The following is a 24,081-nucleotide window of genomic DNA, read 5'->3' on the forward strand; positions in this document are numbered from 1 at the left end:
CCGAGCGCCGATGGGGTCCAGAGATGCCAGATTTGCACACAAGTCTGCAAATTCGCAGGTTTTTAATTTAAGCTGCAGATTTTCTCGATGACGCAGATATTTGCAGATTTTTTAGTTTGGCTGCAGATATTTGCAGATTTTTTCGTTTGGTTGCAGATATTTACAGATTTTTGAATATAAAGGTTTTTGGTTACACTAGCTTTTCTGACATTTTTTGTTCTTCCCAGACTTTTAAAATTATTATTGCAGACATTTGAAAAAAGTATCTGGCATCGCTGATGGGGTGGTTTCTTACTGTCAAAAATTTTCATCGATATGGATGTTTTGCAAATAACGTGAATAGTGCATAATTCGAAAAATAATTGATTTAGACGGCTTCAAAGCAAGGTAAAAACTGTAATTTTTTAGAGATAAGTATTCGTGGTTGTAAAATACTATAAATTCATGTCGGAAAACCGGTTAATTACTTGCATTCGGGCAGGTGAAAATCGGATCCGTCTGTTCGATGTGATGAGTGCAACAATGGCGGCGGTTTTATTTGTGCAAATGGAGTTTCGCTCTGGCACAATATTGAGTTTTATGTTCTATTGAAGATAATAAGTATCTAGATAATTTTGGGGTGAAAATATTTTATAAACTACTTCCAGAGTTGTAGGGAAACATGAAATGTTACCCTAAGTCTTGATATTTCGTAATTTATTTGTCGCACGGTAACCTTTTACCGAAGACTACATATTAAGAAGACTGATATCTCTCCTTCCCCCATACAAATGAGAAGCGACAGAGGTTACAGCACCTCTATTGTTTGAAGGTGGGAAGTTCAATGTAAAAGTGTATATGTGTGTGTGCATCTCTATGGAAAGTACCACCTTTACCCGCAAGTGGCGTTGCTGTTACTGTCTCCAGATTTTGGATAAAGTTGCCATTCTTCTTGATATGCAGTCTTCGCTTTTACCTAAGCTATACATCGGGTCAAGGAATCTATTGTATTATATTTTAATTTATATCCTCTCAGTACAAGTTGAACCCGGTTTAAGTCAAATTCACACCTCTCCGATCTGATTCAGTGACGGTTCCGTACCGTGCACGGACACCAATATGCTTTCATACAGCAAAAGCGAACATTCTACGAAAGTATTAGTCGCCGCGCACAGTTCTGAAACGGATCGTATAGATCTTAAATACTGCTTTATTGTTATAATCAAACTCTATTAAATCCTTGTAATGTTTTGGTAAACTACGCGATTATGATTGCTAAATTAAGTTCGTTCAATGTTGAGCTTTTTGAATTTCATGAATCCAATTTTTGATAATAGTTTGAAGAATAAATTGTGTATTCGTACTCACTACAACACTATAATCATCCATTTAATTATTATTTAAGATAATGACAATTTAAGCGGATCATCCCAATACTCCCCAGGTCTTAAATATGTATCTTGAATCTCGATACCCCCATTACTTGATGGGTTTCTTCAGCATTACTGTTTACTACTATACTCGTATGCAGGGTTTGGAATTTGAAACAAAATATGATCATGAAAGTTTCACGCTCTGGTCATCACACTCGCATGTATGCTTCGTTCGAAATTCAAAGTGGCTTACACCGGGCGGGCTTCTTCATTTGTTTAGTAGCTCATGCAGATATGGCAACAGCGAGGCGAATGAATAGTGTCTATGAGGAAGCATAATTCAGAATAAATCTCGCATACTTTTATTTAAAAGGTTTACATTGTTTACTTTCTCTTTCGATCTAGAAATATATTTTGATGCCAATTTCCATAACCCGGCTGTAGATGGTATGACACTGGTTTCACAAGTCTCTCGATGTTTGAGTACCAGTCTAAAAAGTTTCATAGGGTGTGAATCATCAGGTTTTTTTTTAATTTGGGAACAATTTTACGGCTCGATAGTTATCCCTATTTTAAATGTTGACGTAATAGGGCAAGAACGTTTCAAATGGGTAAAATGTAACCAGGTCCGCTTAGTACTTAGAGGTGAAATATCGCCACCAGGCTAGACGTGGACGTAGATCATGGACTGAGAAAGGTAAGGGTAAGATCCCAGCACAATGATCGGGGACCATTCATAAATTACTTAACGCGTTTAGGGGGGGGGGGTAAGGGTGTACGTCTGGTTTTACATTTTGTGACATATGGGGAAGGGGGATTAAGGTAGATCGTTACGTAACATGTTTTTATTGAACAAAAAAAATATTTCGAAGAATTTGGTACGTAATAGGGGAGGGGGATAGAGAAATTTGTGACAATTTGTTACATGAGGGGAGGGGGAGTTAATTTTGGGCAATTTTTTTATACTTCTCACTCATTATGATCCGAAGCGGGAGATCATTGTCTCTGCCGACACTTCTTCTGTTGGGCTCGGGGTAACGATAAGCCCCAAGTTCCCCGACGGCACAATCAAAGTCGTCCAACATGCTTCCAGAGCACTTACAAAAACTGAACAAGGCTACTGCCAACCGGATCGCGTTTTCGCCGTCGCAAAGTTTCACAAAATGCTCTTCGGACGGCACTTTCGTTTGAAAACCAACCGACGCCTTTGCTACGTATCTTTGGTTCTAAAATGGGAATACCGGTCTACACAGCCAACCGCCTCCAACGGTTTGCACTTTAATATACTGCTCTACGATTTTGACGTGCCACCCACAAGTTCAGCGACGCAGGCTTGCTCTCGGTGTTGATCAACCAGCATGTCAAACCCGATAAGGACTATGTCATCGCCAGCATCAACCTGGAAGAGGACCTCAGGTCGGTAGTATCTCATATAGTTAAAGTTTTGCCTCAATTTCAAAGCCGTCGCGCAAAGCACCCAAGCAGATCCACCGCTCCGAAAAGTCTACCATCACGATCAGCACGTTTGGCCGCAATCTAAACATTCGAAATCCGACATGTAGCGATTGCAAGCCTGACATGAATTACTCTCCGTGGTAGATAGGTGCATCAGGTTTGCCGAACGGCTCGTCATCCCGTCGCTGCACCGCAAGCGATGCCTCGAACAGCTCCATTGTGGCCGAGTTAAAGTAGCATTATCAACAGCAAATTCTCCTCAAATTCATTGAACAAGATCATTTCCTAAATTTGGGATAGCGGATAATAAATTAGTAATAACTGTAGCCCAGTTTGGATGCTGACATCGTCAACTGCGTCAAGGCATGCCAACACTGCGTCGCAGTCAGGTCATCCCCTCACTCTTCACTGGTGCTGTAACCCAAACAGACCGCTTCGTGGCAGCGCGTCTACGTGGATTATGCCGGTCCAAGTGAAGGCGAATATTACCTGATCGCCGTCGACTCCTTTTTCAAGTGGCCAGAGATCATCCAAACGTCCCGTATAACCTCGGCGGCAACCATCAACATTCTCGGTGGGTTGTTTGCTCGGCTAGGTATGCTTGTTACACTAGTCAGCGACAACGGAACCCAATTCACGAGCGCTGAATTCGCAGATTTCCGCGCCTCAAACGGAATTGAACACATCACAACTGCTCCGTTTCATCCACAATCAAATGGCCAAGCAGAATGTTTTGTTGACACGTGCAGCAAGCGCTAGACATATTCTTGCTAACGTACCGAAGTACACCCAACCGAGCGCTGCCAGACCAAAGGTCGCCGTCCGAGTTCATGTTTGGTCGCAACATACGCACCTGTCTCGAGCTTCTACGTCCCCCAACGGTACGAACTCCAGTGCCACCGTCACACAACCGAGGTTCTTCAGCCGGAACGACTCCGTTTACGCTAAGCTTTATGGTCGTAACGGTTGAAAGTGGGCCCCTGGTACTATCATCGAAAAAATCGGAGACCTGATGTATAACGTGTGGGTCGATGATCGCCGAATGTTGCATTCTCATATCAACCAACTCTGGAGTCGCCTAGCTGTTGACTCGATATCAAAGCAACCTGCTAATAAAGCCACCTCTCGTCAGCATTCGTTACCGCTCGACATCCTGTTGGGTGCCTGGAATCTACCAAATCAACCTTCTGGCAAACCAGCACACCATCCCTTGTTCCCGAGCATACATTGCTAGGTTCAGCGCCCATCAACATCATCGACATCAACAACCTCAACATCAATCGAATTCGAATCCGCCATCGAAGTCGAATCCGTGGTAAATCTACCTAGACGATCTTCACGAGCCCGAAGATCGCCGAACAGGTTTGACCCATATTAATCAGTACTCCGTTCAGCGCTAGGCTCTAACTCGGTAGCATAGCTGTCAATGTGTGGTGCCGGATAAGTGCATCAAGGAATTGTTGTTGTGGTTGTCAGTTTCAGTTTGTTGACGTCCTATATAAAGTTGTATTATTTGTCTTTGCTTGTACCGTGTTTTAATGTGCTCGATAAATATAGTTTGTTTTAATTGTTATCGTTCGCGTTTATTTCCCCGATATAAGGACGATCCGTAAGGAAGTGTCGTCGGGTACTTACGCGGTATAAAATGTACCCAATCTACTCTGATAACAGACTACAGCTGGATATGTAATACGAATGCTGGAAGAGGAAGCGGTTAAGAGGTAAGCTTGATCGTTTCTCACCCCAATGGGTCTGGGTTCAATCCTAGCCGAGCTCGTTTAGCTTTTATGAGGTGAAATATCCGTGATCACGTCATTCTTCAGAAGGAAAGTAATGCCATTGGTTCCATGTCTTGATGGGCTAATCTAGTTTTCAGACGATTGAGACACTTCTGTGGTGTCGGTGATAGGTACTCAGTGCGGGCAGAGTCTTACAAAAAAAAAACACAAATACCCAAAGTGATGTGCAGTTATAGCACCTGGAGACTGCGGAGGGGCGAACCAAGCTTAGGAATCTTGAACATCTTCGGCCCTATTCTGCGCGGCGTGTGACGTGAGACGACTAATCTCACCTCACTCTACGTGACTTTTCTCACACAATTCTGAAGAGTCACTTCGGTTGACGTGAGACGCCCATTTAACCGCAATGGGGAATCTCACCTCACCCGAGTCGACTCTCAGAATAGGGCGAGAAAAGTCACGTGAAGTGAGGTGAGATTAGTCGTCTCACGTCACACGCCGCGCAAAATAGGGCCGAATATATAGCAGCCTTACCTAAATATGAATTTTACTGCGAATGAGAACGTTGTAACGCTTGCATTGAAAAATAGACAAAATTCACGTATTTTTCGTTAGATTATGCTGCCACCTGCTGGTGAGTTCACCGGCGAAAGTCAGTAAATGTAAGATGGCTATACACAGAAAGTAATGGTAGTTATCAGTTCCTTTACGGTAGCCATGGCGACAGCTGTCAAGCAATGACATTCGTTTGTTTGTAATTACCTTCGGCTCCACCCCGTAGCGAAAAAGTCCGTCATCGTGGTGCACTTTGTGTCGGTTGGAAACAGCCGAGCCTCCATAAACAACTGGCGCTCCTTAAAAATGCTGAGAGTATCGAGCACAAATCGTCTATCCGAGGATTTCGCGTGACCGGAAGCTGCAGTAAGCGCTGAAATAGAAAACGGAAGGCAAGGTGGCGAAATCCTTCGAGCATTGAGCCGGAAGATCGGTGCGTCCAATCAGACGGTCAAAAAGTAGTAGTACATGAACATCGTCATGTGGAAGCGGAAGTCGAAGCCAGTCGTGTATGAAGTGCAAGCGGCGCTTCAAAAGCAACGCCTGAAGGTATTCGTTGGAGAATGCTTCCATGCTAAGCGCAAAGTAGTTGTGATCATGAACAACGAGACGTACCTTACCTGACGACAATGACTGCCATAGGACCAACTATTTCACATCCCCCATGAAGTATGTGAGCAGCGACGTGTAAAGTAAATCTTTCACGCAAAGTCGGTCTACTTTTCTTCGCAACTTGCGGTAAACCAGGACGTGTACATTACGAAGTGTTAATTGGAAGTTACACCCTTCATTAGGAAACACCATCCGAAGGACGTGTTCTGGTCAGATCTGGCCTCGGCACATCACACGAAACAGCGGCTGATGGAGATGGAGCATTTCAAGATCCCCGTCGTCCCCAAGAACGCCAACATGCTCCAGTTGCACCCAATTGGAATATTTTTGGGTGAACCCCGAACCTCAACCGTACGATCTATTCGAACAATTTTGAGGTGAAAGCCAAAAAAGAACTGGTCGATAAGGCGACCAGGAAGTTGAAGAAATCTTTCTTTTCGATGGTTTTGACCAAGCTTCCGAACAACTGCCGTAAGGCCACTCGACAGAGAGTGGAGTCATTTTTGTGAAATCATGAATTAATGCAGCAATAAATTAGTATTGTTTTTCTTATCATTTCTCTTGTCTATTCGTACTTGCTTCATTTTCTAGTAGTTAGTATAATAAACAACGCGCGCGTGAACCTGATAGAATGTCATACAATGTAAAGTTTTCGATACGGTTAAGGTCTATTTTGTTCCGCTCAATATTATTTCGTATTCTGGTCACAAAAATACAATCGAAGGTTGTCTAGTTGTAGTTTCAGTTTGTTTACTACCCTCAATTAAATTGTTTCAGGCTGCTTAGTGCTTTCTTTTGCTAGTTTGGTTCCTGTAAAAAAATATTTAAGTTAGATTTCTCTTACTATTTGCTGTAATGATATTCCGTGTTTTGGCCATTTAAAGCATTTAAAGAATCTTCTATGGGTTGTACATTGAAGGTTGATTTGTTATTTCCAGGCATCAAGGTCCATTGATTCTCCGTGCAATTTCAGATATTTCAGACCAACAACGGAGTGACATCCAGGAGTGGTCGCCTAGCCTCTGCCACTGAGAAATATTATTATAAAAAAAATCTGCTCTTTCTATCACCATAGGCGAGCGTGGTTTTATAAATGAAAAGTTCTATATGTGAGCCTCTAGTGTTAGTATTGTATTGGCAAGTTGTTATCTGTTGCTCTTAAGCGACGTATGTTGTCTTAGTGTTCGATGAGTCCATACAGCTTCTGGCGCTGACATGCGTGACAAAATGTGCGAACTATGAATAATCTCTCGAATAATGGGATCACCTACAATATGAATAATATCCTCAAATTATTGACCTATGTTTTTTGTGTCGGATCTGCTGTAAAGTTTCGAACTAGAATAATTGTCGGTTGGTAAGTTCAATGTATATATTTTATATCTCTAATCCTAGTATGATAATAGGTCTCAATATTTACGTATAAGAACCAAAAAAACCTGTTACGTGTGACCATCTAGTTATGTAATGCAGAAAGTGATCCTTTGAGTTGCCACTTAGTTTAGGCCAGTCTCTCGGTAAGTATGGAATTGTTAGTGGGAGTTAATACATAGTTAGATAAGTTTTCAAAACATGTATACCATTTCCTCAAACCACCTAGAAGCTCAATATATAAAATACGTATTCAAAGTTGTAATTGTTTGCCTTCTTTTACTTCTATTCCCTACAGATCATTGAAACTTAAAATAGAAATCTCACCCGTGTACTGTATTGATTGAACAAACAGATACTCTAAAACTTAACGGTCAAACTGCTCGGTTGAATTGTGTTTTTTTCCCTCTTACGACTGTGCGTTCGCTAGAAGTGCGTTGTCAACCGGAGTGTTCTGTGCCCAAGTTTCATCTCTCGTGTACGACGAGAGGTGTACAAAGTTTAGCTGGCTGCAGGTTCAGAACCCGACTGCTATCCGGTTCTGATCCGCATCCGACACTGAAGTGAGTTTCAAGTGTGATTTTAAAGTGCATGTGTTTGTGCTGGCCGGTGTTCCGAAGGTGTACATCCTTGAGTGGTAAATCGCAGGAAGGCACCTTGGTAAGATTAGGGAGGACTCGTTGGTAATCTCGTGCGGCCATCTATCATCCGGTGTTCTACAACTGTCTCAAAACTAACCATGGGTGATAGCAGTCCAGTTGAAATCACCGGCTCGACTGGAGGAAACGTTGCGAAGACGAAGGTAATTATTACTGGTTTATTTAAGGAAATTAAACCAAATCGATCACATTTTCTCTTTTGTTTGTATGTTTTAAAGAGAGTGACTGAAGTCGCACCAGGTAAGTCGCGGGGACCTCCAATGGATGCTAGTAGCTGAACAACGTGTGAAGAAGTGATAACGATTTGCCGTGGATAAAGTGCTTATTTTTAGTTGATGTTCGGTTATTTCAAAATTTGAACACTTATAGAGCCTACTTTTTGTCAACAGTCTTCTCAGTTAGTGCGTTAAATCAGTGAAAAAGTGAAGTGATTCAGTTCCTTATACAAATATTGGAGGGAATAATTAAAATGGATTCCTTCAACCAACCACTAACCGATATTTTCTTTTCCGCTTTCTCTTCCATCCACAGATCGAACTTGACATCGAGAATCATGTGCTCGGTACTACGGTTACACTCTCCGACGGAACGGATGGACGCGTCTTTAGTCGCAATGGGCGCAACAAGGAGAATCAACTCATCTACTCCTGTCACCTTTGTGGCGTGGCCAACCTGCCGGGAGAGCGAGTCTTGCAGATCCACATTGCCGGAAGGAAGCATCAGGGCCGGCTTAATACGGCGGTGATCGATGCCGATCAGTTCCGTAACTCGTCGGCCCCTAAAACTGCCAAGGGTAGGTTTGTTGGTGAACTTTGTTTTCAGTGAGGCATTCTAATTTGTTTCTTTATAGTTCAAATGCACATCGCTCCCGGTGAACCAGTTCCGCCGGGTATGGAGAACGAGGTAAAACCGGTTGCGGAGCTGCAAAGCACCATTGACAAGTTCAAGAGTGGTCCAATGGTCGGTTTAGAGTACATCATGGAGTTGACGACTGCTGGCAAAAAGGAACCTAGTTATCACTGCGTTCTGTGCGACAAAAGGGGTGACCCTCGAACCATTGTTGTTCACATTACCAGTCACATTCATCGGATGAAGTTTTTGGTACGTAAGCTGTTCAAAGCGGAAACCTAAAATTTTCTAACACTTCTATTGTTCGTAGGAAAAACATTATCCCACCGTCGTCAACGAGCTCGCTCCATACCGTAGCCAGCGTGGCAACTGCAAGGAAGTCTTCAATCGTGTTATACAAACCGTGTGCGAAGCTATCGAAGATCATCACGGTCGACTAACGCCGAATGTTCACGAACTCGCTGATTACACGCGCAACAAAATGAAGTATCTGCAGGAGGTGATCTTTGAAAAGCACTTTGATGAACGTACCGGGCCCAAGTTTGTCGAAGTGATCGACAAAAAGATGCTACAGGATCAACTGGTCGCCTCAGGAGTGGCCCCGGTGTCCGAACCAAGGCGCGATCCTTCACCACCGGTAGTGCAGGCACCACAGAAGAAAGCTCGCCCTGCTCGTGCGGAGCGCAAGAGTTTGGACTCGATTTCCAGCATCGATTCGGTGCAGAGCATTTCTTCCGAGTAAGTATGGTTAACTTTTCAACTCAGCCGAAAATTTGGTTTTTGGGTCTGTCTCACACTCGGTACGCTGCTTAAAACCGAAAATGGCAGTGCCAGTGACCTTTTAAGGGTTCTTCTGTTTCGCGTTTCTTCCTCTTCTAGTGAAGTAACGGTTTGAACAATTCACGATTTAACAGCTGTTCGAGGCGACATTGAAAAATTCGTTGAATGTCACCCTGGAGCGCCAACAATGTCGGTACATGACTATTTTCTCGCCTTGGGCGATCTCGGTGATCAACCACCCATATGGATCGATAGTGCGAATGAACTTAGACGAACTGTCAGCAAAATGCATAACAGTTTAAATCAAAAAGACTGATATGTGCGGTGGGAACCAGAAACTAACGAAAAAACTGCGAGCTGGGTAAACACTACAATTGTTTTAAACGATGAAGCCTTAGAAACAGAACTGGCATTTTAGAACGCCTTAAAATCGAACACGGTGTCGACTCCACAACACGACAATTATAATTTTGTCGGTTGTCCTATAGTTCGAGTGGCTGCTTTGACTGTGTTATCTTACCCGGTTTCTGATGCTGTACTACCGATGATTAATATTCGTTTGAACGAAAATCCGATATTAACTATTGAAACCAATCTCCAGCACCTGTCCATAAATCATACGAATGACGAGCTCAATTTATGTGAAACCAGCGACTTATGCAAGCAGACCCATCATGTCAAAGGTTTTCGCTAAGAGAACTTGTGTAGGAAAGATCAAGAGACTTTCTGACTCGAAACAGATGAATAAGGGATGAAGCAGATCCCAGGGCATGGAATATCGGGAGCTTTGAACGTAGTTTGAAATGGAGCCGTAAACGAAGACATGTTGAACCTCACTGTACAGTTGACTAAATAGTTCGTGCGCTTAATGATGTATTCTAGCATCTATCGTGCGCTTAAGGATGCGTTCAAGAACTAATCGCGCAAAAATGGCAGAATTGCAACATATTTCCAACACGATGAACTCACAGAAGTTCAGATTGAAGGGCTTTTTAGGAATAGAATAAAAAAAGAAAATGGTGTATCTATTATTGATGACAAGTTGATGCACAAGCGAGGTGTCTGCGAATGCGTTTGAGCAATTCGCAATGTTTTGTAGCGCTCATTGGCGTTTCACTTACAATGACAGGAATACGCATTACACACGCACTCTCTGTAGTGACCTCGGATAAATCTGCTTCGCTTTCCGCTACTGTAACGCTTCTTACGTAAGTATGTAATTGATCCAACGATTTTATGAGGAAAGTACTATTGAATAAATGACTACGGGTTAATAAGTCGAAAGTTAAATCAGTTGAATTATTATTGAGTTTGACTTTACTTCCAATATGGACCACGTAAAAAACCTGAAATCGTCTTTCCACGGTAAAGCAGGAACCTAAAATTTTAACGCTGAAAATCTTTTTCGCTGCGCAGTTAACAACTAAAAGAATGGATACATTCTAAAAGTATTTTGGATGATTGAGAACTGCTTTTGGAAGTTCCGACAACAGAGGTCCTACAGTGGAGGAGATAGACCATCTAGAAGGTTTGCGAGTGAATTGCTGTTGACCGTCTGAGTATTGCCGCGGACAATTAGTCTCATCACAGTTGAGTTGGTCGGTTTCCCGAGATGTCAGAGCCGTTCTTCTGACATACGACACAATACGAAATCGGAAGGTAATGAAAGACATTGCAAAAGGTGCAACCGTGTCGATGCGGACGATGGCGATATGGTGCGTTGTGATATGTGCAAATCGTTGTTCCATTTCCAGTGCGCTGGTGCCAGCGAATCCATTGCTGAGCCGGTTAGAAACTAAAGGTGTAATAATTGTCTGGTAGACTAGAATGGTGCATCGAAGTCGGGTGTGTCATTCAACAACTCGTCTGTAAAGAATAGCAGTCGAGCGCCGCAGTCTACAACTCCTAGAGGACCAACGGATGTTAAGAAAGAGGCGTGCGGAAGCTGAAAACCAGGAAGATGGAAGAAGAAACCAAACTAAAGCATCGACGATGAGCAGGAGTTCTTGAGGCAGAGATACGAGTTGTTACTGCAAATCGGCGATGAAAATAAGGCTGCAAGTAGGAATAGCGGAGTCTGTGTCAGAAGGAATCGTGAACAGACGGAGAACTGGCTTAAGCTACCCCGTCAGTATCGGTTGTTAGCAAACAGGATCGCGTAGTAGTAGTACCAAGAACAACTATCTCTATTTCGAACAAGCTTGCTCCCTTGGATAGGCTTCATGCGGATCCAACTATTTCAGTTCCTGGTGGGAATGTTAGCTCTTTGGCAAAATCTTTCGAATCGTTGGTCGTATTGATGTCAGGAAGAGCGACCACTAATCTTCACGCGAACTCTACGGTTCCCGCAATAACAGAGGACGCAGTATATGAAAGTGTCATCATGTCGGTCTTCCAAGCGCCGACGAGTGCCTCATCGATAATCGTACCCGTGTTGACAGTTTCCCCTGGTGCTTAAAATATTCCTGTTGGTCCTGGTACAGCACCAGTTTGCTCGTACCCGAGAGCAACAGTAACATTATCGAGTGAGGCCGAAAGGGTTCCGACGATGGCGTAGGTTTCCAAAAGTTTTTATTGAAACCCGCAACAGTATCTAATTACAGCCGCACCCGGTTCGTCACAGTTACCGATAAAGATTAGTACCCACCCAGGATATGTCGTTCCTAGGAATCCAGCTCGGCGATCTCGTATCCCTTAAATTATGTCGGAGCGGTATCCGGGAATCCAACGCTAATACCGAACTCAAAGTGGATAATTCCAAATAATTTTTATGTACCCCCTCGGTATTCCGCATCGCATTTGCCATTTCATTTGTACTCAAATATCCCGGACCGAAATCTTGATCGCGTTAGTGCCATTATCGATTGAATCCTGCGGGCATGGTAACGGATACGATAATTTAGTCAGTTTTGGACCAACCAGGACTCGATTAGCAGTTCGGCAAGTAATTCCACGCGAATCGCCGAGGTTTTGGGGGATTCCTCAGGAGTGACCTATGTGCCACATTTCTTTCAAACTCAACTTACACAGTTCTTTCAAAAACACGATCGAAGCCTGCGGATATACTGACGCTGAAAATCTGTCCAGATTACAGCATAGTTTTGGAAGGGCAGAACTGGAAGCAGTTAGAAGCCGCATACTCCAGCCAGCATTCGTACCGTACGCCACGGAAACGATACATAAGTTTATACCAGAAATTTTGATAAGTTCTCTTCTGAAGAAGATGAGGAATGTCCGCCTCCACAGTTGGAAAAACTGAGCTCCATAATTGCGGATTGGTGATTCAGAATCTTGCCGGTCATATTTTATCTGATCAACAAGCGCTCTTGTGGAATTAAATGTTGTCGACACATTCACGTAAGAACTTGCGAGCGTCAACTAGCGTTCAACAGTTTCTTGTCGGGATTAGTAAACCAGGTTTCCAAGTTGAGTATTGATGAGAGTTCTACCCAGAACTACCACCAGCCGCAGAGAAGTTGAAGCCGAAGGAAGAGCTCTCAGATCATGCGAACGTATCACCAAGCGTATTGAAGAAATTTTCGATAGAAGGACATGCGTCAAAAGCGTGCTTCTATTGTGAGGAAGACATTCATTTGCTTTTAAACTGTTCTCGCTTTAAATTGTTGGACATTGACGGTTGTGCCTAATTCCGCATAGTAAATGGTCGTGTCGTTCAAAAAGGAGTTCAAGGTCAACGGATGTCGCGTTCGACATTATATGCTGATACACAATAATCGCAGCGATACTGCTGACGGTGGAAGGTTTGGAGAGATTTTCCACCACACCATACGTAATTATTTTCACTGTTCCGCTACCTGCCAATAACTGTACGGAGACGAGAAACAAGTAGAAACATTCATATTCCTGGACGATGGACACGACTACTCTAGACAGGAATCGCAGCACAATTGGGCATAGAAAATGAACCTGATAACATGCGACTGAGTTGGTCGGGAAAGATTAACAGGCGTGAGAAAACTTCTAAGAGCTTGAGCGTGAGAATATCCGCTAATGGATACAGAGAAACGTTTCATCTAGCCAATGTACGGACGATGCGTGAACTAGGTCTTCTCTGCCAATCGGGGCCAGCTACGTTGAGTCCAAACCTGGTATGATAATCAAACTTGAACATGTACGGTTGTTGACAAGTTTGAAGACTCGTGAAGACAATAACAACGATCCAGTAGCAGCTAAGACACGGGTTGGTTGGTGCGTGTATGGCAGAAATAACGTGAACTGAAAGTTCAGTTGAGCAAGCGCATGTCCATACTTGCGGAGAGATGAGGAACAGCGATCTACGCGCGTTTCGCTGCAAAAGTTTTTTGCAGTTGAAGATGCCACTTCGGTACTACATCTTGAAAATCGAGGTGGACAAGCGAGCACGCAGTACTTTTCTAGCAACTCCGGCACGAAGGGGTAGTCAAATGGAGACGGGTTTTCTTTGGTGAAAAGACGAGGTGAACTTTCCGGATAGCTACCAAATGGCGATCACTCGATTGAAAGATTTGGGGAAACGACTGGCAAAAGATCTCGAGGTGCGTAGAAAGGTCAACGATCAGATCGCGAGCTACGAACAGAAGCAGTAGATCCGCAAAGTATCGCCTGAGAAGGCAACGAACGCACACCATCGGCAAGTGTGGTACCTTTCGTTAGGGGTGATGACGAATCCCGAGAATTCCAAAATCATTGCATTTAACCTCATGCTTTTCAAGGGCTCGGATCTTCTCATATCGCTAGTGAACTTTTTGTTGCGGTTAAGAGAAGGCAAGATAAAGTAGCAGTATGCTCCGAATACGCAGAAGTATATCCCAGAGCGGCAAACACAATCATTTACAACCATTACGTGGATACTTTTCTTGACAGTGTCAACTCGGTAGATCAAGCAGTACAGCTTGTCAAACAAGCACAGTTTATCCACGCAACAGGGGACAATTCTACCCAACTCGCACTAAGTTCTCGACCTCTTGGGGAAACTAGTTCGCCGGACAGCAAGTCACTAGCACCGGACAATGAATACACATATTAGCGTGTCTTAGGTGTAGTGTGGGTTCCACCAGCCAATAACTTCACCTTCGACCGATATGGAGTTGTAGGTGCTTTGGACAGTAGCCGAAGAGTTCCAACGGGGGGACAGGTGCTACGAATCGTGATGAAGCTGCACGACCCTTTGGGATTTGTGGCGCTCTTCGTAGACCAGGGAATTTGATTTGAAGAACGCGATCTGGGATGAGCCCATTTCAGAGCAACTGTATGATCTGTGGAGTAGATGGATCGAGCTGATGATAGACGAAGTAATAGCTAGGGAACATCGTAAAACCATTCGCGTGTCGTACCGCTATGAGGACATAATTTTCGCCTTTCTTCTTGACGCCATTCTCTAAGAACGTTTTCCATTTCCGCAATCAGTTATTTCACGAAGCCGAAAATATTCCCAAAGCCTGCTTTTACAGGTGAGTTGTTTTTCCGTTCTTCCAGTTATACTCTCACTCTCTCCTAGAGTTTCTCTCACCGTCATTCCGTTCGCACACTCTTTTATTTAACACACACGTCGTACCACGAAAAGTACCGTTTTCACATTTGGTATCTCATCTTGCTGCTCAGGATTGCTTATCGACTGAACAGTTGCCTTCACTCTTCAGACAGAATCAACTTCAAGAGTCATATACAGCGGTAGTCTTGTTACAATTTTTGTTAACTCTTTTATTATTATAATAATACACTAATTTATACGCACTCTTTTTTTCGGTAATTTCGGTTGCTTCTTTAGGAATCTTAAGACGGCAGAGGTGGACGAAATTGCGTGGTTTTATTTAAGAATTGCGCATACCGGCGGTAGCTGGTGTTCGCTAGTAGCAGCAAAAACTAAAGTCGCCCTACTTCGTGTACTCTCAATCCCCCGCTTGGAGCTACAAGCTGCCAGGACGGTTGTTGCAAAATTTTTGTTCGGCACTCACTCTCAACAAACATAGACGCTACCTGTGGACGGACTCCAGTACAGTTCTGGCGTGGCTTCGCTGGGACAGTCGCCAATATCACCAACTTGTCTCATTTCGAGTCAGCGAAATTCGTTCACTCATCAGCGTAGATGAGTGGTACCACGTACATTTGAAGTTTAACGTGACCAATGATGCCGCCAAATGGAATTCAGGACCATCGTTTGATCCGGAATGGCGCTGGTGTCAAGGTCTCGTAAGGATTTTACGAAATCCGATAGCCCAGTGGTCAAAGGCATCGAACAAGGTAGATGAAGTAGATGTGTCAATTGAAGAAATACGAATGGTGACTGTACACTTGACCTCGAAGAAGATTGTAGACGTCGAACGCTTTTCAAGTTGGTATTGTTTAGTTCGAACGATGGCTTACGTTCATCGGGCGATAAGAAGCTGGAAGCAAATAAGGAGTAGTAAACATCGAAGACAAAGTTCGAATCCAGACGATTTCTTGAAGGCGGAGAGGTATAAGCGCAGGCGTACAGTGAAGACATCCATCAACTAAAAATCGGTGACGGCGCTGACAAAAGGAGTTCGTTGCTTCCATTTTCCGATGAACACGCGGCTATCAGGATACAATATCGGATTAGAAACGCGTCGCATATTCCCTACGCGGCAAAGTATCCCGTAGTATTGTCTAGGGAACATCGTATAACCATTCTTTTGGTGACTTTCTACCACCAACGGTTGCTTCACGCCAACGGAGAAACAGTGTTCAGAAGTTCTACATACCGAAGTTTCAGATGGTCATTCACAAAGTTGGCAGGAGTGGACGGCACCACTTCTCAAGGAACAGCTATCCCCAGTCGTTCGGCTATTCGCCTACGTATCGGTGTCGACTACATGGGACACTTCGAAGTCAAAGTCTGTTGTTGGGGGGCGGTTCATCTGGAGCTAGCACAGTGTTTCAACTACCTCTTGTGTAGTGGCCTTCAAAAGATTTGTGGCCAGGCGAGATGGGCGCCACTGGAGGTTTTCTCTGATAATGGCACGAACTTTGTCGGAACCAACCGCCAGGAATAAGGAAAATTTACGACATCATCAAGGACTGCGCCAACACGTTCAACAACGCATAACACAGTGACAATTTAACGTTCCGGCAGTTCAGGACATGGGAGGGCATGGTCAAGTTTATAAAAGTCGCAATGAAAGCTGTATCGGATAGCCCTCGGAATCCTAGCCATGAATTAATGGAAACGATCATTCTAGAAGCCAACGGCATAGTGAATTCGTGACCCTCAACCTACGTTTCGTTGGAAGCTGCAGACCACGAGTCACTCACGCCAAACCATTTTTTGCTTCATAGTTGGAACGAGCTCAAGGCGCCAGTAAGTGAACCTGTGATCAAAGAGAATATGGCCAGGCGAGATGGGTGCCACAGGAGGTTTTCTCTGATAATGGCACGAACTTTATCGGAGCCAACCGCCAGGAAAAAGGAATATTCACTAGATCGTCAAGGACTGCGCCAACACGTTCACCAACGCATATACACAGTGGCACTTCAACGTTCCGGCAGCCCAGGACCTGGAAAAGACCATTGAAGCGAAAGTTTGTAAAACTCGCCTTGAAAGCTGTATCGGATAGTCCCCGGCATACTAGCGGTGAGGTAATGGAAACAATCATGCTGGAAGCTGAAGGCATAGTGAATTCGCGGCCGTTAACCTACGTTCCAGAGGAAGCTGCAGACCACGAGGCACTCACGTTAAATCATTTTTTGCTTCATAGCTCGAACGAGATCAAGGCGTCGGCAAGTGAACCTGTGATCAAAGGGAACATTCTTCAGAACAGCGGGAAACTCGCCCAGCATATCACAGACGAATTCTGGCGAAGGTGGGTCCGAGAATATCTCCCAACCCTAACCTGGCGTATGAAATGGTCGATCTAGTCGCCATAGCTGACAAACATGCGTATAACCGATCGGAACGAGGACGCATCATGGAAACCTTTTCGGGCAAGTCCGGACGGGTGAAGCTCGCGACTGTATAGACCGCTAGAGGTGTGTTTGTGAGACCTGCGGCAAATCTCGCCGTGGCGAACGCAAGCGGTAACTAGAAGTCAGAGGAAGGTGCGACAATGGTTCACGGGTCAGAGGATGTCGCCGATACCGTTGGTCGTAGCAAGTAATGTTCACGTTAAATGCTCACGGACAATTGGTTCACGTCCGATCCCTAGCTAGCCTAACGTCACGATCGAGTAGTGCGACCTCCTTGATAGATGAAGTGGCGGAAAACAACTTAATCCACGTCGAACTAGTCAGCCAAATCGCAGTTATCCTGAAAGTTAAATTAGTAGGATTATTATTGGGTTATACTTCACTTTCTCCTGGCAAAGATCGAGCGGCTGGGCACCCCATCAAATTTCACAATTCTGTGTGAAATAGGGATCTTTAACTTGGAAAAATTGTGTCAGTTTTTCATATGTACTGATAGCGGGTGTCCTTACGAGTACACCCATATCATTCTTAAACCTTAATTATTCTTTTCTTATTTTTAAATTAAAAAAAAAATTAAATTCAACCAACAAACTGACAGTTGTCCTACTAAATGACGTATCTGCAAATATCTCGTTCGCCTCATTGTTAACCGGGATCCCAAGTTTCATCTGCAAACTATGGTAGATCTGATAAGGCAACCTATAGAGTCATGCAAATCGCATGGGTTTGGATGTGTTATTGTCTTAAAAGGAAACAAACCAAAAAAAGGGTTTTTTCAATAGTTTCGGGCCTAAAATTGAAAAAGGACTGAGATATTAGCTCACGGTACTAATCTGCATCCGAAAATGCCTTAACCCGCACACCCCTAAAGATCCCTATTAGGAAGTAACGAATCATAGCTTCATCAACTTGTCGTGTGTTCCTCAAGTGAGCAATCTCGGACCGTTGCTTGTTTCTTTATTCTTTAATGACGCTTGCTATGTTCAGGGATGCCATCATGCCAGATTTATCTGGCACAGCCAGAGGTTCTGGCAGCTTCCAGACAAAAAGACATCTCTCATTCTGCCAGATTTTTAAGTTTTAGAAGCTGCTACATACACATTTTGGAAATTTGGGTTATTATGACCCAAATTTTACAAAAATCGATTGACGCACATTCTATGAGTATGCCAAATTTCGATGACTTTGAGGTCGCTGTCAAGCGCCAGATTTTGCCAGACATTGTTAGTTGAACTGCCAGATTTTGTTTGAAAAATAGTGGCAACCCTAGGCCCCGAGGACGCAAGCTTATATACGCTGCTGATCTCAAACTATTTCTCATTGTGCGGACGACAGAAGAATGTATCGAATTTCAACGACATCAAGATGCTTTCTGTAACTGAACCGCAATAAAAGCTCCGGTCCGGCGCCAGCTCAGTCCTGTCATTAAGTTGGTGCTGGATTCTGATGAAACGAAGTCGAAACGCAATTTTCATAACTAATTTTGTTGCATCTATATTTTACCACAAAATAATTTTATGCCGTATACTGCCGTTATAAGCATATTTGTCCCATGTTCTATGGGATTCCCTGTATACATGGGTCAATTATGCGTAGAACGGCAGTATAATATGTATTATTAACAGACAAATTTATTTATTGAATACTTTGAAACGAGACTAAACCGTAAACAATTGTTGAACTGTTATACATTGTACCTAAATAAAAACTGCCGCCGTTCCACACTTTTTTTTCAACAATTTTTTTCCTATTTCCCCTTTTCGCTTCCAGGGACTCCAACAAACCGAATGCCGATGCCGATCCCGCTCGTTCCGGTCGCCAGGAAGATGCTACCCTATCGCAACGCAGCCGTGCCACGCACAATCCGTCAGCACGAGATCTGGATCGACGTCGCAGCCCTCTGCCCTTCCGTCGCAGTCCAGCGCGCCGCAGTCCCGTGCGTCGAAGTCCCGCACGTCGAAGTCCCGCGCGCCGTAGCCCCCTGCCGTTCCGTCGCAGCCCAGGTCGGACTCGTCGCCGTAGTCCGCCGCCGAGACGACGCATTCGTGCTTCACCGCGTCGTCGCTCGAGAAGTCCGCTGAGTCGACGCAGCCCCAGGCGAAATGATCGGTCACCGTTGCGGTTCAACGATCGGAAGTCGATCTCCCCCGGGCCGGAGAAACGCAAGGTGATACCTACGCCGAAGGAACTAGCCCTCCAGGCTTCGGAGATAGCTCATGAGCGATACAAGTGGGAAAAATATCGTTGCTCGCTGGAAATCGCCGTAGCGCTGATTGATAAGACATTCAAAGAGCACGAGAAGAATCCCGAGAAACATCCGATGTATCCGGAGGAATGGAAAAAGTTCTGGAACAAACGGTACAAGGAATTGCAAGCGGAGAAAAAGGATCCATCGAAACATGATTTCAAACCGGAATGGATCGAATACTGGACTAACCGGATGAAGGAGCTGCACGACGAAGAGATTGATCAGAAGAAAGCCGAGATAAGAAAAAAATTGAACCTACCGGAAGAGGAATCGGAAAAGACTGCCGAGCTAAAGGAGCAGTACGCGGTGAAGGTTAACAAGAAGAAGGAAACGATTGCAGTTGAACCCATTGAATCGAGTGATGATGACAAAATGGGTGTCAAATCGAAAAATTCACCAAAAGCGAAAAGCGCTCGTAGCATCAGAAAAGCCGGCAGTCCTATCAGCGATGACGAATTAGAGATTCGTTCTCGGCATAGTAGCAGTAGGGCGTTCAGCCGAGAAAACGATCGTGATCGAGAACGTGAGCGAGACCGTGAGCGTGAGCGTGAACGAGACCGTGAACGAGAACGTGATCGTGATCGAGATCGTGAACGTGATCGGGAGAGGGAACGGGATCGGGACAGAGAGCGATCTCGCTATCGAGTATTACCTGCGCACTTGCAAAGCGACCAGGATTACGACGAATGGGCGAAGAGCTACTATGGTCCAAATAAGAAAGTATTTGTACGAACTGAGTTCGATAACGATAGTACTGGGCCGCTTAATTTTGTTGCAGTTTGTCGGTTGCTCACCGCTTTAGAAGAATATTTAGGCAGTCTAGGTCCGAAGATTATTGATTTACTTTCCAAGTCGTTAGCTTTGGAAAAAATCAAGGCCAATTCAGCCGACGATCTTCTACTAAACGAGGATAACTGCATGTTTCTGGAAACAGTTAAGGAAAAATTGAAGGGTCATCTGATGGCGGATATGGTCGAACCGCAAAAGATTGCAGCAGTAAAGAAAGCCATAAAAAATATTGCCAGCTTAGTGTATGAGGCTTCCAAAAAAGAGAAACAAGAGCCAGTTAAAGAGAGCGAACCGGTTACACTGTCCGCGAGTACTGCTGGTGGCGTAGATAAGGTTGCTATTGCTCAAAAATTAGCCGCTGCGCTGGTGGCACAAGGAAAAACTGACTTTACCAGCGACGAATTGGAGCAGTTGATCAACGTTTACGTAGCGATGGCTGAAGCTTCCAAGGAGAAGGAGCAACCCGTCACAACCAGCAGCTTCTTGAATGAAATAGCACCGACGAAAGCGAGTACGGAGAAGCAACCGGAAAGGTCTACACTGCAAGAGGAGCCTAGCTACTCTAAGGAACCGGCGGACAACACTGAAAACAGTGCACTCGAAGGTCTGACCGATTCTGATCTGCAAACTTTACTGCAGAATTTCAAAGATCTTTCAAATGAAGAGCAGCTGCATTTGATATCCCACCTCAAAAAGCTAGAAAGAACCGACCCAGTGCGTGTTGAAAAACTGCGAAGGTACGTCAACCTGGACGATAAGCCAACCAACAGCCGTCAGCTGCGCAATCAATATTTGGATGACGATAATGATAACGAGAAAAAGTATGAGGACGACGGCGAAGAACCCAACTACGACGATGATCATAACTTTGAAGACGATGAGCAGGATTTCGACAACCAAAAACCAGAGCCCGTGAATAATCCTATCAAATCCTTAGTTTCTGGTGGCTATGGTGAAGAATCACCCGATCCATTCAGCCAAAAGAAACTGGTTGATTCGGAGGATGAAGATGACTATAGCTATGATGATGTGGTTCGTGCTGCCTCCAAGAATGTAATTGCTGCACCGGTTAACAGCAACAGTAACAGTCTACAAGGAACACAAATCCGTCGGTTGGGACGTATTGGTGAACAGTACGATGGGAACTCCAATTTTTCACGAACTAGCAATGAACCCAGCACCCAACATGACACTCAAAACATTATCGCCAATCTGATGGGATCGTTGCCGAAGTCTGGATCGACACAAAATACCACCAGCTATATCAACACGATCTCTACCATTGATCATTCCGTGGATAATTCTAACTTCTACGATAACAGCTCGCAACACTCCAATCCTGGGGCGTTCGGTGGCGCGTACTCAAATAAAATTCAACCTACGATGGGATCTAACGGTAATAGCTTCGCCAATCAGCCCCGACCTCAGTTCGCCCCGATCCAGACGGCAAACACTAGTGTTAACAGTATGCCCTACTACTATCAGCAGCAAATACGAGCACAACAGCAGCAACAACAACAACAGATGCACCCACAGCAACAGATGCGTCCGCAGCAGTCCATGGGATTCAGCGGTCAATTTGGAGGACAAAACCGATTTGGTGGACAGGGGGGTAATCAGCAAGGTGGAGGTGGCTATGGGTGGCCACAGAACTCTGGAATGCAGCAGTCACAGCAAGGTAGTTCGTATCAGTACGGAAATGATTACTATTAAGTTCAGTGGAATTTTAAGCTTTCAAGGAAATGCTTAGCGGTACATTTTAAGTGGCGAATAAGAACGTTTTATTCTAGGATGCTACGTGACAGAATATATCTCATTGAATATAATATTGTGGATACTGCAGGAATGCTGGATAAGGTATAGTTTATTGAGAAATTCCTTTGTTTTTACAGCATTCCAGTACCCTGCTCTGAAAATATGTAATGATGTTGATACGTTGGCCAGTTACCATCGTTTTAGTAGTACCTGTTCTAATCAGCGCAGCGCCCTAACACGCGTTTTTTTTTAAAAACTTATTGTTGCTCCATCATGTCTCATTCACTTCGCATTAATATTTTAAAAGTTTCATTGCATCTGGGTATAATTATTTGGACAGTTTGATGCACATTGCGCAATGAAAAAACGTAAACAAAAACGCATGCTCTGAATTGTCAAACATAGTCCTCCGCTTAGCAAAATGGCTAAAAGTGAGTGAAAATTTCAGTCATTTTTCTTCTTTACAGTGAACTCAAGGCTATAATGCATTTAATTCACTCTCACGGGTAAGAATTTTTAGGTAATTATGGAATTCGCAACATTATTTATTTTGGTGCTTTTTATTGGTAGACAAATTGTCATGGCCGGAAGGATAGATAAGCAACCCAAGCTCCCCTTAAACCTAAAATTCAGCCACGGTATTACGCATAAATTAGTATGGCGAAGCACGAATTCGCCATGGTAATTTTTGCGTAATACCGTGGCTGAATTTTAGGTTTAAGGGGAGCTTGGGTTGCTTATCTATCCTTCCGGCCATCATATCGTATAGTAGACACACTTAATATGTGTATCTACAAATGCGATATGATACCTGGTGCAGAAAGTGCACTAATTACGTTGCAATCTTCTTTCATTTGATTTTCTGGTCAGGAAATCATTTTCCGTACCCAAATATCACATGTGACGACAGTGATAAATTGAAAAAAAGCACGAGGATGGTGGAAGAGCAGTGGGTATAAGGTCAAGTTCTTCCCGGATGGTACCAAAATGATAAGCAAAGGGAAAGTAAGGGTTATGTTCGGGGTCTGGAAGGAGAGCATTTCGCACTTATTTATTTTTTTGTCTTTTCATTTGTTTCTCTTGCTACAATATATGCAACTCGGTGCAAGTGAACGTGATGGGCAAGAAAGCGGAAAGCCGATAGCCCAAACAGATCAGAAACAGGAAAGAGGACTACGAACAAAGAAACAAACAACAGATGAGAAATCGTTTACTTATTTATTATAACTACGATACTAATCAGAATTATTTTGCTTTTGAAGTAGAATACTTCTAACGTTTCAATATGGGGTCCCGTTTCAAAAATTTCAGTTGAGAAATTTTCCCAGGTTTGAAATGCGAGTATCTTCCGTTCTACTGGACGAAATCGCAATATTTTTGCACTATCTGATCGGAAATTTGTGCACGTATTTCGTATTAAATTTCGGAATTACAGCGACTACTATAAATAAACCAAAACAAGGATTTTCAGAAAATCCTTCGGAAACAGCGAGGAAAACGCGCAATTTGCCAGCATATCCCACGCAGAGCCGTCAAAAAGGAGCATGTAAGCGTTTCATTACATACGGGAATGTTATATATACAGGTCACGCGAGCTTGTTTTGTATCAGTGGGTGCTCGCTTACCACACGAGTAACATGCTCGTCCGGACGGTACAATGAGCGGTATCATGTTTGCGTTCCCGTACCAAGCGTCATCGCAAGGTTCTTCGTGATAAAATCCAGGGAATCACCAAATCTGCCATTCGGCGTCTGGTTCGTCGTGGTGGTGTAAAATGCATCTCCGATTTAATCTACGAATGCTGATGGTGTGCAGGAAAATGTCATCCGAGATGCCGTGACCTATACTGAACGCGCGAAGTGCAAAATCTCAATGAATGTCGTCTATACTTTGTAGCGGCAGGGACGCACATTGTATGGTAGAACTCACTTGTATCATTATAAAAAAGGCCCTTTTCAGGGCCACTACTCATTTCAAAGAATAAGTTTGCATTT

General features: G+C 44.0%; 1 protein-coding gene across 1 annotated transcript; it reads left to right on the top strand.

Moving 5' to 3' along the window:
• The first annotated feature begins 262 nt into the window (after positions 1-262).
• On the top strand, positions 263-22,178 carry LOC131684917 (uncharacterized protein CG7065-like). Its single transcript, XM_058968168.1, has 6 exons — positions 263-387; positions 7,383-7,886; positions 8,275-8,536; positions 8,594-8,844; positions 8,903-9,330; positions 19,066-22,178. The coding sequence occupies exons 2-6, from the start codon at positions 7,824-7,826 to the stop codon at positions 22,043-22,045; spliced, it is 3,984 nt and encodes a 1,327-aa protein (XP_058824151.1). The 5' UTR covers positions 263-387; positions 7,383-7,823; the 3' UTR covers positions 22,046-22,178.
• The last annotated feature ends 1,903 nt before the right edge of the window (positions 22,179-24,081 follow it).

This window comes from Topomyia yanbarensis, chromosome 2 (genome assembly GCF_030247195.1).
Source record: "Topomyia yanbarensis strain Yona2022 chromosome 2, ASM3024719v1, whole genome shotgun sequence".
Taxonomy (NCBI): domain Eukaryota; kingdom Metazoa; phylum Arthropoda; class Insecta; order Diptera; family Culicidae; genus Topomyia; species Topomyia yanbarensis.